Source organism: Aotus nancymaae, unplaced genomic scaffold (genome assembly GCF_030222135.1).
Source record: "Aotus nancymaae isolate 86718 unplaced genomic scaffold, 86718_ANA_hifiasm-v0.15.2.pri h1tg000012l, whole genome shotgun sequence".
Classification (NCBI taxonomy): domain Eukaryota; kingdom Metazoa; phylum Chordata; class Mammalia; order Primates; family Aotidae; genus Aotus; species Aotus nancymaae.
The window spans coordinates 27,446,398-27,462,805 of record NW_026988423.1 but is presented as its reverse complement, the minus strand read 5'-3'; the positions used below and the strand labels follow the sequence as shown (position 1 = coordinate 27,462,805).

Here is a 16,408-nt window from a genome sequence, read left to right as displayed (position 1 = left end):
ATATGTAAGTGTGACCTCTAAATGGTCATATTAGACATTAAAAAAAAATCATTTGCCACAAAGCTCACACGTTGCACTGAAATTGCTCCATTACTAAAATTCCTTCAATGAATTCATATGACTTAGGGGAAAGCCTAACACTTTAGCACAGTGGTTTTAAAATGTGAGCATGTATCAAAATCACTTGGATTGTTGAAACACAGATTGCTGGACCTCACCCCAGAGTTTCTGACTCAGGAGGTCTGGGATGGGGCCCAAGAATTTGTACTTGTATTAAGTTCCCAGGTGATGCTGATGCTTAAAATGACATACGAGGGCCTGCATGAAAGGCATCTGCCAATTTCTCTAACCTAAATACCCATATTCTCATCCTCACAATCTAGCCACATACACCTACAGCACTATCAACCTTATCCTTAGTGAACTCACTGGATTAAGTGACATTCTCTAGTCTTGAGATATCCTGAGGCCATGGCTAAATGCTTACGGCTGCTAGGTTCTCTCTGGGACAACCTTGGTACTTCTACTTCCACCTGTTGAGTTGTATGTTTACCAAGAGTCTTTTACATTTGTTCTCAAACCCATTTATTCCTATTGTACCTGTTGTTAAAATTATGAAATTTATTTAAAGATTAGATAATCTGGCTGGGTGCGGTGGCTCATGCCTGTAATCCCAGCACTTTGGGAGGCCAAGGCAGGCAGATCATGAGGTCAAGAGATTGAGACCATCTGGCCAACATGGTGAAACCCTGTCTTTACTAAAAATACAAAAAAATTTAGTTGGGCATGGTGGCGTGCACCTGTAGTCTCAGCTACTCAGGAGGCTGAAGCAGGAGAATTGCTTGAACCCAGGAGGTGGAGGTTGCAGTGAGCCAAGATCTTGCCACTGCACTCCAGCCTGGTGACAGAGCGAGATTCCGTCTCAAAAAAAAAAAAAAAAATTTAGATTATCTGAAGAAATCTGAGAATGAATAGAGAGGTGTTATATTCATGAAAACAAAGTTAAACGATTCAGAATGACCCAATAAAAGCAAATTGCAAAATAACATGTGCAGGAAAAACTGTAAAAGATTAGGGGAAACATTCACAAAAACCTAGCAATTACGGCCAGGTGCAGTACCTCGTGCCGGTAATTTCAGCCCTTTGGGAGGCTGAGGTGGGAGTATCACTTGAGGCCAGGTGTTTGAGACCAACCTGACGAAACTCCGTCTCTACTAAAAATACAAGAATTAGCTGGGCATCGTGGCAGGTGCCTGTAATCCCAGCTACCTGGTGACTGAGGCATCTGAAAATTGCTTGAACCTGGGAGATGGAGGCTGCAATAAGCCGAGATGGCGGCTCTGCACTCCAGCCTGGGTGACAGAGGAAGACAACATCTCAAAAAAACAAACAAACAAACCTAGAAATTATGTTCTTAAATTGTTTCTAAAGGTTTTTTAAATTTATACTTTTCTATCAAGAAATCAAAACTACAAATCATAGATGCTGTCACACTGATGCAAGAAAAACAATGAAACTCCAAACAATAGAATGTGCACTGGTAGAAAAGACCTTGGCCTCTTGGTAAAAACAAACAAACAAAAAAAACTGGTGAATCAATGTATATTTATAAACTTTAAGTGAAAGTCAAATAATTATGATAGTTATCATTTTTCGTATCTGCTTTAACCAATATAAAAACAAAATTTTATTGATATATAATGTTTGTACATATTTATGGGGTGCACATGATATTTTGTTACGTATACAGAATGTGTAATGAACAAGTCAGGGTATTTGGGGTCTATCACCTCGAGTATTTATCATTTCTTTGTGTTGGGAACATCTCAAATGCTCTCTGCTAACCACGTTGAAATATACAACACATTTTTACTAACTACAGTCACCCTAACTTTGCTGTGGAACATTAGAATCTATTCGTTCTATCTAACTGTATGTTTGTACCAATTCACCAACCTCTCTTCATCTTCCCTACCTCCCAGACCCTTCTCAGCCTCTGGTAACTATCATTCTACCTTTTACCTACATGAGATCTTTGATTTAATTGACCAAATACCAGTTCCTGACCAGCAGTATAGATGTTCCTTCTGTACTGACAGCTTTCTACTTAAAAAGAGTTCTTTCATGACTTCATGCCATTGCCCTTGCCCCCACTGCCTGCAGTGCCTTTACTACCCACTTCCACCTGCTAACTTCTTTTTTTTAGGGCTAGATGCTGTGGCTCACCCCTGTAATCCCAGCACTTTGGGAGGCTTAGACAGGCAGATCACTAGAGATCAGGAGTTCAAGACCAGCCTGGCCAACATGGTGAAACTCCTGTCTGTACTAAAAATACAAAAATTAGCCAGGCATGGTGGCAGGCACCTGTAATCACAGCTACTTGGGAGGCTGAGGGAGGAGAATTGCTTGATCCCAGGAGGCAGAGATTGCAGTGAGCCGAGATCATGCCACTGCACTCCAGCCTGGATGATAGAGTGAGACTCTGTCTCAAAAAATAAACAACCATAAATAAAAACAAAAAATACCCTTATTCATTTTAAAGAATCAGTTCCATGATTGCCTCTTGTGTGAAGCCCTCTCTGACTTCCCAGGACAGTTAGGCACCTTTCTTCCAGGTTCTTTGGGACCTTACCTAATACTAGCACAGCAGTTTTCACTTGGTATTGACTGTTTACATGTCTGCTTCCCATTCGGCCATAAGCTCCTTAAGAGCAGATACAGACAGCGGCAGAAAATGATTGTGGACTCATAGCAGTCTGGGTCATTTAACAAAGAGGCAAAGAAGCGATCACATTGCCACAGCTTCCTACTTTACTACAGAACGGTGCAATGTGACCTGTGTAGGGCAGCATAGAATTATTAGGTACACTAGGTACATTTTGAAAACTAGCCCCAAAAATGTTAAAAATGATAGACATTTATGTTAAATTTCTGGTTTTCAAAGGGGCATGCTTTAGTTATGTGGAAATTTTTTTTCTTATGGATCCCTCTTCAATAATGTCAAATTAATGAAGTGTCACTCTATAGATCATACAAATTGGCAGTTTAAGCAGCTAAGTGCTGAACAGTGCACACAAGAAAGAGGCCTTAAAAATGGCTTGTATTGAAAAAAATCATAAAGTTCAATTGAAATTATGCTGTCATAAGTAAGTGCTCTTGTGGTAATAGCAGAGGGCAAAATAAGAAAATTTATCAATCGATGAACATCTACTGAGCTCCTACTCTGTAGAAGAATAATTTTTACAAGTGTAATAGGATAGTTAGGGCTCAAAAGCACCACCCATCTGGCAGAATCCTATAAGAAAAGAATTCTATGTTTCTAGCCAAATATAATTATAAAAAGATGACCACAACTTAAAAGCAAAGCTTACTCTTATAGACAACCAAAAGTTTCAATAAATTTAAAACTATGAAAAAAAGCAATATATCCTTTAGCTGGTAGTGTTACACAGTAGGAGACTGACTGTAAATTTTTTTTTTTTGAAACGGAGTCTTGTTCTGTCACCCAGGCTGGAGTGCAATGGCACGACCTCGGCTCACTGCAACCTCTGCCTCCTGGTTTCAAGGGATTCTCCTCCTTCAGCCTCCTGAGTAGCTGGGACTACAGGCGCCTGTCATCATACCCAGGTAATTTTTGTATTTTTAGTAGAGATGGGGTTTTACCATATTGGCCAGGCTGGTCTCAAACTTGTGCTGTTAAACACTGGAATTTGAAGTCAAAAGACCACTCCCAACCTGTAACTTTAAACCAAACATTCAATAATAAATGTAACTTATATTTATATAGGGCTATAAGACTATAAAAAGCTTTCACATAGCGTATCTCATTTGATCATCTCAACAATCCTGAGTCTGTGGTATAACGCAAATATTTGTAATTTAATGAGCAAGAATAAGACTCAATAAGATTATGATTTGCCAAAATAATAAATGGTTCCAAATGGGACTCAAATCAGGTCTTTTGACTTCAAATTCCAGTGTTTAAGAGCACAAGTTCGTGTTAATCCCCCCCCGCTTTTTTTTTTTTTTTTTCATTTTGAAAGCAATGAAATTTTGGATCAAAGAATTAAGTATTTAAATATTACATTTTGGCTGGGTGTAGTGGCTCACGCCTGTAATCTCAGCACTTTGGGAGGCTAAGGCAGGCAGATCATGAGGTCAGGAGATCGAGACCATCCTGGCCAACATGGTGAAACCTCATCTCTACTAAACATACAAAAATTAGCTGGGTGTGGTGGTGTGTGCCTGTAATCCCAGCTACTTGGGAGGCTGAGGCAAGAGAATCACTTGAACCAGGGAGTCGGAGGTTGCAGTGAGCTGAGATCACACCACAGTACTACAGCCTGGCGACAGAGCAAGACTCCATCTCAAAAAAATAAAAATAATTTAAAAACTATATTTCTTTATCAAATATTTAGCTTGTGCTTGCTGCAGGATCTGGGAATTCAAAGATGAACAGGCTCATGATCTTAAGGAGCAGACAGTCATCTTTACATGATGAAGACAGGGCAGGGCGGGGTTTTAGGTTCTGCAGCAGATGTTCAGGAATGAGGGAGGCAGAAGGAGAAGAATGTTCAGAAAGTCTTTACAAAGGCAGAGACATATGAGCAGAGTCTCAATAGGAGGCTAAGCTTTTCTGTAGGAAACAAGCCAGGGAAGAGTAGCCCATTAGATGAACAAAGAAGGGGCCAGAGGAAATGCTGGGTCTGGGCTCTGTTCCTAGAGTATAACTGGGGCGTAGGACACAAGTGGCGAGGGATGAAGGATGAGGCTACAGGAGCAGGAAGGAGCCAGGTCAGGAAGGGTCTTTCATACCACTCTGAGAGTTTGAATTTTATCTTGACAGCAACGAGGCGTCACATTAAGCAATGTTGAAAGAATTACCCTATGAAATTGTACTTCAAAACCAAAGTATCAAATATAGAATCCAGAATTATTAATAAATTCCTTATTGTAAAGTGTATGTGTATGTATTTTATTTATTTATTTATTTAGAGATGGAGTCTTGCTCTGTCACCAGACTGGAGTGCGGTGGCATGATCTCGGCTCACTGTAACCTCCGCCTCCCAGGTTCAAGCAATTCCCCTGCCTCAGCCTCCCAAGTAGCTGGGACTATAGGCATGTGCCATCACACCCGGCTAGATTTTTGTATTTTACTAGAGAAGGGGTTTTACCATATTGGCCAGGATGGACTCCATCTCCTGACCTCATGATCCACCTGCCTTGGCCTCCTAAGGTGCTGGGATTACATGTGTGAGCCCCCACACCCAGCCATAAAGTGTGAATATTTGATACAGTATCTGAGACCACATGCAATTGTTAAATACTGTCAACTAGTTGCATACAAGACAGTGTTTGATTGACTGAGGACCCTCGGGAGACAGCATGGCAAGTGTGAGGTGTGCCTGGATAGGCCCCTTTTGTAGGCAGTCTTCTGAGAGTCTCACCATCCAATGGCCTACTAGGGCATGTAAACATTATTGTTTTGGCTACACTTTGTCTTTACTCTGTCTGAAGTAATAACTCTTTCATTTTGAGGCAATGCAGGCTGAAGAAAAGAGAAAGTTGATTAGAAGGGCCTCTTTCCTGGGTGGAATCTTCTCCCATGGGTAAAGAATGCCTAATGATAATAATAGCTTCCCTTCTATGAGTGTCTGCCCCGAGTCGTAGCTTTGCATATACTCTTCAAATAGCCCTCCAAGGCAGAAATTGACCCCATATATAGATGAGGAAGGTAAGGTTTATTTTTATTTATTTTTAAATTTTACTTGTTTTCTCTTCTTTGGAGACAGGGTCTTACTCTGTTACCCAGGATGGAGTACAGTGGCGAGATCCGCTCACTGCAGCCTGGGCCTCCCGGCTCAAGTGATCCTTCTGCCTCAGCCTCCAGAGTAACTGGACTATAGGTGTATTTGTATTTTTTGGTGGAGACGAGGTTGAGCTAATATGGGCTATACTGAAAAGCCAGGATTTCATCTTTGATTCTTTGATTCTCAAATCAGTATTTTGTTTGGGTTTTATTTTCCACAATATTTTGTTGTTCTCTAGCAAGAATGGTGCTACCAAGGATGGGGGAAAACCAAAGCTCTTCCTCTGGATCTTGCATGCTTTTCTCTTTCTCATCCATTCACATCTCCACTTGAATGATACATCCTCAGAGAGACATTCTCCAAGCACCTGCCTAGACATCCTAGTTTATTTTTTAATTTTATTTCTATTTTTTTGAGAGGGAGTCTCACCGTCACCTAGGCTGGAGTGCAGTGATGAGATCTCAGCTCACTGCAACCTCTGCCTCCCAGGTTCAAGTGATTCTCCTGCCTCAGCCTCCTGAGTAGGTGTGATTACAGGCACACACCACGACGCCCAGCTAGGTTTTGTATTTTTAGTATAGACAAGGTTTCACCATGTTGGCCAGGCTGGTCTTGAACTCCTGACCTCAGGTGATCCACTTGCCCCAGCCTCCCAAACTGCTGGGATTACAGGCATGAGCCATCACCCCAGATCCCCAGTTTACTTATTAATGTCATTACTTTATTAAATAAAGGACTTTATTCCCTCTCACTACTTTCTTAAATACAGTTTATTCTGTTTCTTTTGAAGTATTATCAGTATCTAAAATCACTTTGTTACATCGTTCTTTGTCACATCGTTCTTTGTCATATGACTGGAATGTAAACTCCTTCAAGATGGGAGCTCTGCCTGTCTTGTTTTCTGTTATATCTCAGCATTGAGAAGAGTACCTAATATTTAATACATATTTGGTGCTCAATAAATATTTGTTGGCTGACTGACCTGCTGTCTCAGCAACAGCCACAAAGATGTGTTAATCGAAGATAGGAATGTGAATTGTTTGTGCCTTTATATTTTCTTGACTATAGTCCATTCAGTAACCATATCACTGTAAACTATCTGTAATTTCTTTCTAAGAAATTACAGGGAAAGAGTCGAATAACAAGTATAAAGCATTTCTAACTCTCTTCTGAACCCATACTAAATTTCACCTTCATCAGCCTTTAACATTAGAATCAAGATAGAAAGGTAGTTCATTTTTCAAAACACAGTTTCCTTTAATGGTGGATTACAAATGGACTCAAAGTAGAATGAGTTTCAGACAAATACTTTAGGCTAGTGAACAAAATCATGAATAAAAGTAGGAACTGATTATTCACAGCAAAGTTACTGCCTGACCGTGATCCTTAGGTGCCCTCTAGTGTGTGTTGGTTTTTCCATCGGTTCCTTGCTTCACACATTATGTGATTAAAATTTTGTCATGTATTCAAAGGTGATTTTTCCAACGTATTTTAATGTACAGTCAGCAGATCTATGCAAAATGACAAAAAGACTGCAGAACAATTGACTTTAAAAATCAATAGTTCTACCTTAAGCCATTAATTACAAGCATAAAATGCAATTTAGGGGGTGAGCAATCAGGGGTGTGAAGTTATATGGGTTACTACAAAATTTATGTTACAAATGTCTCCTTCTATTTTTGTTGCTATTTTTCCATTTTAATTTTTCAAAGGTAATACATAAGCATGGTTCAAAATTAAGAGATTTGAAAAGATACACAGTACAAAGTTGTGCTCCCACCCATTCCCCCTCCATCCCTTACAATTAGCTATTTTTATCACCTTCCACAATTTCTTATGAATGCCATGCAAATACAATATGTATTTTTATTCCCCTTTTTTTTTTTTTTTTTTTTTTGAGACAGAGTCTCACTCTGTCGCCCAGGCTGAAGTGTTGCGATCTCAGCTCATGGCAACCTCTCCCTCCCAAGCTCAAGCAATTCTCATATGCCTAGTAGCTGGGATTACAGGCTCCCACCGTAACTCACAGCTAATTTTTGTATTTTTAGTAGAGACAGAGTTTTGCCATGCTGGCCAGGCTGGTCTCAAACTTCTGACCTCAAGTGATTCGCCTGTCTCGGCCTCCCAAAGTGCTGGGATTACAGGCGTGAACCACCACGCCTGGCCCCTCTCTGCTTTTAATATACTGTATATACATTACTGTTCTGCACCTTGAATTTTTCTTAACAATAAATCCTGGTAAGTTATCCCTCATAGTTCATGGAGAGTGTCTCTTTTTTTTTTTTAATGGCTACAGTGTACTCTACTGTATGGATGTACCATAACTTATTTATTCCCCAAATGACAGCTATTTGGGTGGTTTCCAATCTTTTGCTATTAGAAATAAGGCTGAAATGAACAAATTTGTACAGGTGTGATTTCAAAACTGCACACAAATATCTAGGATAAATTCCTAGGAGTGAAATGTGTAGGGTCAAATAAAAATAATAATTTCGAACACTTTTATACTTATATGTATACCTATATACTTGCTATGGGCCAGGCACTGATCTTAGCACTCTCTATACATTAACTTATTTATTTTTTAATCTTTATTTTTTGAGACAGAATCTGTTGCCCAGGCTGGAATGCAGTGGTGCAATCTTGGCTTACTGCAACCTCTGTCTCCTGAGTTCAAGCGATTCTCCTGCCTCAGCCTCCCAAGTAGCTAGGATTACAGGCTCCCACCTCCACACCCAGCTAATTTTTGTATTTTTAGTAGAGATGGGGTTTCACAATGTTGGCCAGGCTGGTCACGAACTCCTCACCTCAAGTGATCTGCCCGCTTCGGCCTCCCAAAGTGCTGGGTTTACAGGAATGAGCCACTGCACTAGGTCTGATTCATTTACTTAATCTTCTTAATAAGCCTATGAGGTAAGTCCTATTATTGTTCTCATTTTAAAGTTGGGGAAACTGAGGCACAAAGAGGTTTAGTAACTTGCAGAGGGTCAGACAGCTAGCATGTGGCAGTGCCAACCAACCTGGCTCCAGAGTCATTAGCCATTATGTTTTACTTTCTCAAGGAGTATATTTGTGTTTTAAACAGACATTAACAAATTGTCCTCAATACTGGTTATACTAATTTATTCTCTCACCAGCTTGACTGTACGTTTTTGCCCACAGGGTCATTATACTTAAACAATTTTGATAGTTTAATTATAGTTGAAAAATGGAATCACATTATAATATTAATTGCATTTCTTTTATCGACTGAGTTGGGTAACTTCTCATATGTGTAACAGCCATATATATTAATTTTTCTTTGTTAACTTTTATTAACAAAGAAAAATACACAAAAAGTATAAATGAACAATTCACAGATTGCTCCTCTCATTACTCTTAATTTCCAGAGCTTTCTTCCTTTCTTTTTTTATTTTTTGAGATGGTGTTTCGCTCTTGCTCACTGCAACTTCCGCTTCCCAGGTTCAAGCGATTCTCCTGCCTCAGCTTCCCAAATAGCGGGGATTACAGTCATGCGCCACCGCACCTGGCTAATTTGGTATTTTTAGTAGAGATGGGGTTTCTCCATGTCGGTCAGACTGGTCTCAAACTCCTGACCTCAGGTGATCTGCCCACCTCGGCTTCCCAAAGTGCTGGGATTACAGGAGTGAGCCACTGCGCCCAGCCTGGAGATTTCTTTATTATCCTTGCTTATTCACAGATTGTTCATTTATAAGTTCTGTGTATTTTTCCTTGGAATTTGGTCTTTTTCTTATCGATTTCTAGGATTTCCTGAAATCTCTACCAACAAATACAAAAATTAGCCAGGTGTGGTGGCAGGAGGTGGAGGCTGCAGTGAGCTGCGATCATGCCACTGTACTCCAGCCTACGCAACAGAGTGAGACCCTGTCTCAAACAAAAAACAAAACAAACCAAACTAAGAACCTCCACACTTGGTACCCCAGCTTCCCGCCTCCTACCCACAAATCAACTGAATAATCCTATCAGCCATGGAAAACATCAATGCTCTGTAGATAATGACTTATACAACTTTGACTTTTAGATTTTGATAAAACCTTTGTGTTCTCTGTTCTAGCCCCTGCTAATTGAAATGTGGCCCATGAACTAGCAGCCTTGCATCTCCTGGGAACTTGTTAGAAATGCACACTCTGTGTCTCACCCCAGACCTACTGGATCACAATCTATGTTTTAACAAGAGTCTGAAGTGGTTCATAAGCACTTTAAATTGTGAGAAGCAAAAGACTAGTGGTTCTCAAAAGTGTAGACCTGATAGCAGCAGCAGTATCACCTGGGCCCATGCAGAAAATTCACATCCCTGGGCCCCACCCTACACCTGCTGAATCAGATTTCAGGGGTCGAGGTCCAGCAAGCTTTTTAAAGAAGCCCTCCAGATGATTCTGGTGCCTCCTAATGTTTGAGAACCACTGCTCTAGATCAGCTATTCTCAATCTCGGCTAAATATTAGAATCACCTGGGCAGTGTGGCAGACTCCTCATATTTAGATCGCAGCCCGGACAACCTGAATTGGAATTTCAGTGGTTCATCCAGGGAATCAGTACTTTTTAAATTCTCCAGATGATTCCAGTGTGAAACCAAGGCTGAGAACCGCTGCGCTAGTCTAGAACAGTGCTTCTCAAAGTTGGCTTCACTTTAGAAATACTCCAAGAGCTTTAAAAAACAAAAAAGGAAAACTGATGCTCAGGTTCTCAGAAATTTAAACTGGTCTGAGTGAGGCAAAAAAAAAAAAAAAAAACCTTTTAAAAATTCTCAGGTGATTTTGATATCCAGCCAGGTTTGCAAAAACTTCAAGTTATAATAAAGAATAGACAGTTTGGAGGTGATGGAAGGTGATCACTTGAACCCAGGAGGCAGAGGTTGTGTTGAGCCAAAATCATGCCATTGTACTCCAGCCTGGGCAGCAAAAGCAAAACTCTATCTCCAAAAAAAAAAAAAGGAAAGAAAAGAGAAAATTTCCTCCATGGCACAACAAAAAGAAAATTAAGCTGCGGAATCACAATACACCCTAATATTGTTTAGTAAATTAACTTACAACTATATTTTATAACATTTTTAATTTCCCTTATATTTACTCAGCCTTTACAGTGTGTTAGGCTAGTGACTATGAAGATTAAAAATGAGCAGAAACCCTAGCTCCTGCCCATAGGGAACATATAATCTGAATCGGGAGGAGAGATCCACACACATCTACATATGAATACTGTTTCAAAAGCAACATCATTTTATGCTACTGACTAGAATTCACTAAAATAAGTCACACATATTATTATGTCACTGTTAGGTCAAAGTCATTTCTATTCTTTTTAAAAGAATAGGAAGCCAGGTCAGTGGTGCACACCTACAGTCCCACTCAGGTGGCTGAGGCAGCAGGATCACTCGAGCCCAGGGGTTCAAGGCTGCAGTGTGTGATGACTGAATCTTGCATAACAACTACACTCCAGCAACATAGTAAGACCCCATCTCAAAAAAAAAAAAAGGAGCAATCTCTTAAAACAATAATAGAAGGCCATATATGTTGGAAAATGATGAAGGAATAATTTTAAATACAATTAGCCCTTAGACATTTGAACCTGGAGGAAGTGGTAGAGAAAGTCAATGGCCCCTTCAGAGAGTAATATAACAGCTTAGAGAAACTTTTCTCAGCCCAGGCGCGGTGGCTCATGCCTGTAATCCCAGCACTTTGGGAGGCCGAGGTGGGCGGATCACCTGAGGTCGGGAGTCTGAGACCAGCCTGACCAACACGGAGAAACCCCATCTCTACTAAAAATACAAAATTATCCTGGCATGGTGGTGCATGCCTGTAATTAAAGCTACTCAGGAGGCTGAGGCAGGAGAATTGTTTGAACCCAAGAGGCGGTGCTTGTGGGAGCCAAAATTGTGCCATTGCACTCCAGCCTGGGCAGCAAGAGCAAAATTCTGTTTCAAAAAAGAAAAAGAAAGTTTCCTCCACGTCTCAACGAAAAGAAAACTAAGCTGTAGAATCACGGACAATACACCCTAATATTGTTTAGTAAATTAACTTATAACTACTAACAAAACAGCAATTAAGAAATCAACAATTAAAGAGTTCATAATAAATATTCTTCCCGCTTACTGCTGGAAATATAACTATTTCTTTTGACCTCAAACTAAAAAGAGAGTTTCTGAATGAAGAAAACCCCCAAATGTTCTCCTTCGAGATCAGCTCTTTCAAGAACACTTTTTAGTGATGAAAAATATTGTCCTAGCTTGAAATAAATTACTTGCTATAAACATTTTTCAGGCCAGGCATGGTGGCTCATTTCTGTAATCCCAACACTTTGGGAGGCCAAGGTGGGAGGATCATTTGAGCCCAGGAGTTTAAGGTTAGCCTGGGTAACATGATGAGAGCCCCATCTTTACAAAGACATTTTTTAAAAAATTTAGCTAGATGTGGTGGCGCATGCCTGTGGTCCCATCTACTTGCCAAGGCTGAGGCAGGAGGATTGCTTGAGCCCGAGAGGTTGAGGCTACAGGGAGCTATGATCCTGCTTTCATCCAAGCACTCCAGCTTGGGTGAAAGGCCAGACCCTGTTTCAAAAAAATTTTTTTTCCAAAGATATTGGACTGTTGAATTTATTTACATTTTTAAATGAGCAATCAAGCAAAATTCAAAATTTCATATAAGTTACACTGGCAAAGATGTGATATAATTCTTTTTTAAATTTTTATTTATTTATTTATTTATTTATTTATTTATTTATTGAGACAGAGTTTTTGTTGTTGTTGCCCAGGCTAGAGTGCAATGATGCAATCTTGGCTCACTGTACCCTCTGCCTCCCGGGTTCAAGCAATTTTCCTGCCTCAGCCTCCCGAGTAGCTGGGATTACAGGCATCCACCACCAGGCTCAACTATTTTTCTTTTTTTGTATTTTTAGTACAGGGTTTCACCATGTTGGCCAGGCTGGTCTCGAACTCCTGACCTCAGGTGATCCACCTGCCTCGGCCTCTCAAAATGTTGGGATTACAGGCGTGAGCCACAGCACCCGGCCAAAAAAATATATATATATATATTTTTTGAGACGGAGTTTCACTCTTGTTACCCAGGCTGGAGTACAATGGCGCGATCTCAGCTCACCACAACCTCCACCTCCTGGGTTCAGGCAATTCTCCTGCCTCAGCCTCCTGAGTAGCTGGGATTACAGGCACGCGCCACCATGCCCAGCTAATTTTTTGTATTAGTAGAGACGGGGTTTCACCATGTTGACCAGGATGGTCTCGATCTCTTGACCTCGTGATCCACCCGCCTTGGCCTCCCAAAGTGCTGGGATTACAGGCTTGAGCCACCGCACCCGGCCCAATAATATTTTTAAGCCCAAATCTCACCAGACATAATTCTTTTTTTATTTTTATTTATTTATTTATTTAGAGACAGTCTGAATCTATCACCCAGGCTGGAGTGCAGTGGCACTATCTCGGCTTACTGCAACCTCCACTTCCCAGGTTCAAGCAATTCTTGTGCCTCAGCCTCCCTCGTAGCTGGGATTACAGGCGTGCATTACCACACCAGGCTAATTTTTGTATTTTTGGTATAGATGGGGTTTTACCATATTGGCCAGGCTGGTCTTGAACTCCTGGCCTCAAGTGATCCTCCCACCTCGACCTCCGAAAGTGCTGGGATTACTGGCATGAGCCAACGCACCCAGCCACCAGACATAATTCTTTAAGACAGAAAAAGTGAGTCTCTGAATAAAGAAAAACCACAAATGTGCATTCATCTCATCTATTTTATTCCATGAGAAAATGCTTTGAGGTTAGAACAGGTTAGAGTATGTTAAAAAATACCAATTGGAATTTGGAATAGGTCTAAGGGCAACCATATTTAACATAATAACCTCTCCTTTGTATTTGAAAATGACCTCACATTAGCAGATGATAAATCTCAAGCTCTTTTCCCAATAACAGTGGTGGATTCTACCACTCCAAACCCACTCTTATCCTGTATCCATGGACATATCCATAGGAAGTGGGTGATAAGATCTTTATGTGCACCAATGAAATAGAACTAAGTTTACTGGCTCCAAAAGGTTTTGAATCCATCATGTGAGAGAGAATTTACTCTCAAAATAACCTGATGAGGAAGAGAAGGCATTTATTATGGTCCCAATTTTATAAATAAACAGATTAATGTTTAATCATATCATACCATTTACGCAGGACCATAAAAAATGATGTGGTGATTTTCAATGGGGGATATAGAAACATCTGAAGATTTAAAAAAACAAACACCTTATGCTGTACCCTACCCCCTGCCCGACCTCCTAATTTGTATACAGAATCTGAGTTGAGAATCGCTTCTGTATATAAGGTGGAGCCTGTGCCGTGTTACCCACAATGTGCTAGGGCATTTAACAGGGTTGAAAATCACTGCTATGATTGGTAATAAAGGTAATCAATACAGGAAATCAAATGATTAAGTTCTGTATTTTATCGTTTGGAAAACACAGTTTTAAAAAGTTCTAGATTTCTTTGAATGGAGAATTTTGGATATAGTAATTGACATAGCAATGGATTTATAATTACTTATAGCAGTTACAGCAAGGTTTGATTTAATAACTGACATAGCAGTAATTGACTTGTAGCGATTACACTGTAAACCATTGATGGCTTTTATTTTGGTCATAAGAATTTGTGGTATAATTCCCCTCCTTCTACAACAAGGGGAACATACAGGGTATGCTGTGGAAGCGTTTGTTTTAGCCAGCCAGGTGGCTGCTATGACATCGTCATCCTGAAGGAAGTGATATCTAGACATTTCAAACAAATGCAAATTTTAGTTTAATGTTTCAGAAGACATTTTTTAAAGTAGCCACAACGTACCTGTTCTGGGTGAGTTTCCCCTCTTTTTTTATTGTGAAGTTGAAGATAAGAGTCCATTTTAGGAGTGGATAATCCCAAAGTCAACTTGTTTTTTTCCACAAAATATTGTTTGGACTTCCTTCGCCGAGGGCCATGTGATCCCGGCAGGAACACCTCGTTATGTGAACTTGAGCTCTTCACGGACTGAGAAAGGCTGCTTGACTTCTCTTCCAGGTCACTGCCGCTCAGCTCTGAAAATGGCTTGCTGCGACGGGCACCATGCTCATAGTTTGGGCTTAAAAATTCACTACCAAGCAAAGAAGCTACACTCTGTGAACTCTCTTTCTGCTCGCCTTTTTCCCCTGAGAGTTCCACTGAAGTCTCCTTGGAAGGGTAGAGGGGAGCCAAAGGCAGATTTTCTAAAGAACTATCCGTAGATTCCGGCAATGCTTCCACAGGCAGCAGCTGCCCTTCCTCCTTGTTACTCTTCCAGTTGGGGTCACAGCGGAGGTCTGAATATTTGTCTCCTATTGGTTGTTGCCTGCCCAAAGCAGAAAAGAAATATCAAGTCCTTATTCACAATAAATTCACTCATTATAGTCAGTTGATCATTTTATTTGAAATCAATCTAAGTCTTTTTTTCTATAATTTTCCTTTTATTATCTGTATGTTAAACAAAAATCCCAGCAGGGTGCAGTGGTTCATACCTGTAATCCCAATACTTTGGGAAGCTGAGGCAGGAGGATTGCTTGAAGCAAGTAGTTCAAAACCAGCCTGGGCAACACATCGAGATCCCATCTTTACAACAAATTTTTTTTTAAAATTAGCTGGGTATAGTGTCATTACCTGTAGTCATAGTTACTCAGGGGGCTGGGGCAGGAGGATTGCTTGAGCTGAGTTAAGAGGCTACAGTGAGCTATAATCACAACACTGCACTACAGCCTGGGAAGACAGAGTGAGACCCTGTCTCTTAAGATAAACAAATAAATAATAAACATAAAGACAGATCCCAGGCCCAAATTAGACTCACACACTACACATAAGGGCAAAAGGCCTTAATTATCCAAGTTCATTGAAATATGGAATAAAAATGGGTGATAATTTCTAAGTGTCAGAAAACAACTGAAAAACAAATGTCTATAATGCTAAACCAATAATCACTGTGGTTCAATGAATGCAATTACTTATGTACACCAATGACTCAGTATTTCAGCTGGTGAAGATAAAACTACGTGTCACACTTTGGTAGTACATTTCATACACTGATGAACAACGTTTTGGTCAAGGACAAGCCACATGCACGCCTGAGGTCCTACGAGACTGTAATGGAGTTGAAAAGTTCCTATTGCCTAGTGATGTTGTAGCCCTTTGAATATCATAGTACAACGTGTTGCTCACAAGTTTGTGGTGCTGCTGGTATAAACAAACCTACTGCACTGCCAGTTCTATAAAAGTATAGTACATATAAGTATGTACAGCACATAATCCTTAATAATGATAATCAACAACTATGTTACTGGCCTTTGTATTTACTATATGATATGGTTTGGACCTGTGTCCCCACCCAAATCTCATGTCGAACTATAATCCCCAATGTTGGAGGTAAGGCCCCGTGGGTGGTGACTGGATCATGTGGGCAGAGTTCTCATGAATGGCTTAGTACTATCCCCCCTTGGTACTGAGTAGTGAGTGAGTTACGGTGAGATCTGGTTGTTTAAGAATGTGTAGCAGCTCCCCACCCTCTCTCTTGGTCCTGCTCCTAC

General features: G+C 40.4%; 1 protein-coding gene across 4 annotated transcripts in view; it reads right to left on the bottom strand.

Moving 5' to 3' along the window:
• The window catches only part of JHY (junctional cadherin complex regulator), a 75,817-nt gene that overhangs the window by 39,345 nt on the left and 20,064 nt on the right, over nucleotides 1–16,408 (bottom strand). For 3 of the 4 annotated variants that reach the window (XM_064375503.1, XM_021671209.2, XM_064375504.1), the window contains one exon: nucleotides 14,667–15,186. In XM_064375503.1, the coding sequence (XP_064231573.1) occupies nucleotides 14,667–15,186 (520 nt within the window). Of the gene's footprint in view, nucleotides 1–13,559; nucleotides 13,918–14,666; nucleotides 15,187–16,408 lie in introns of those variants that run through there. The other variant, XM_064375505.1, reaches the window with a different exon arrangement.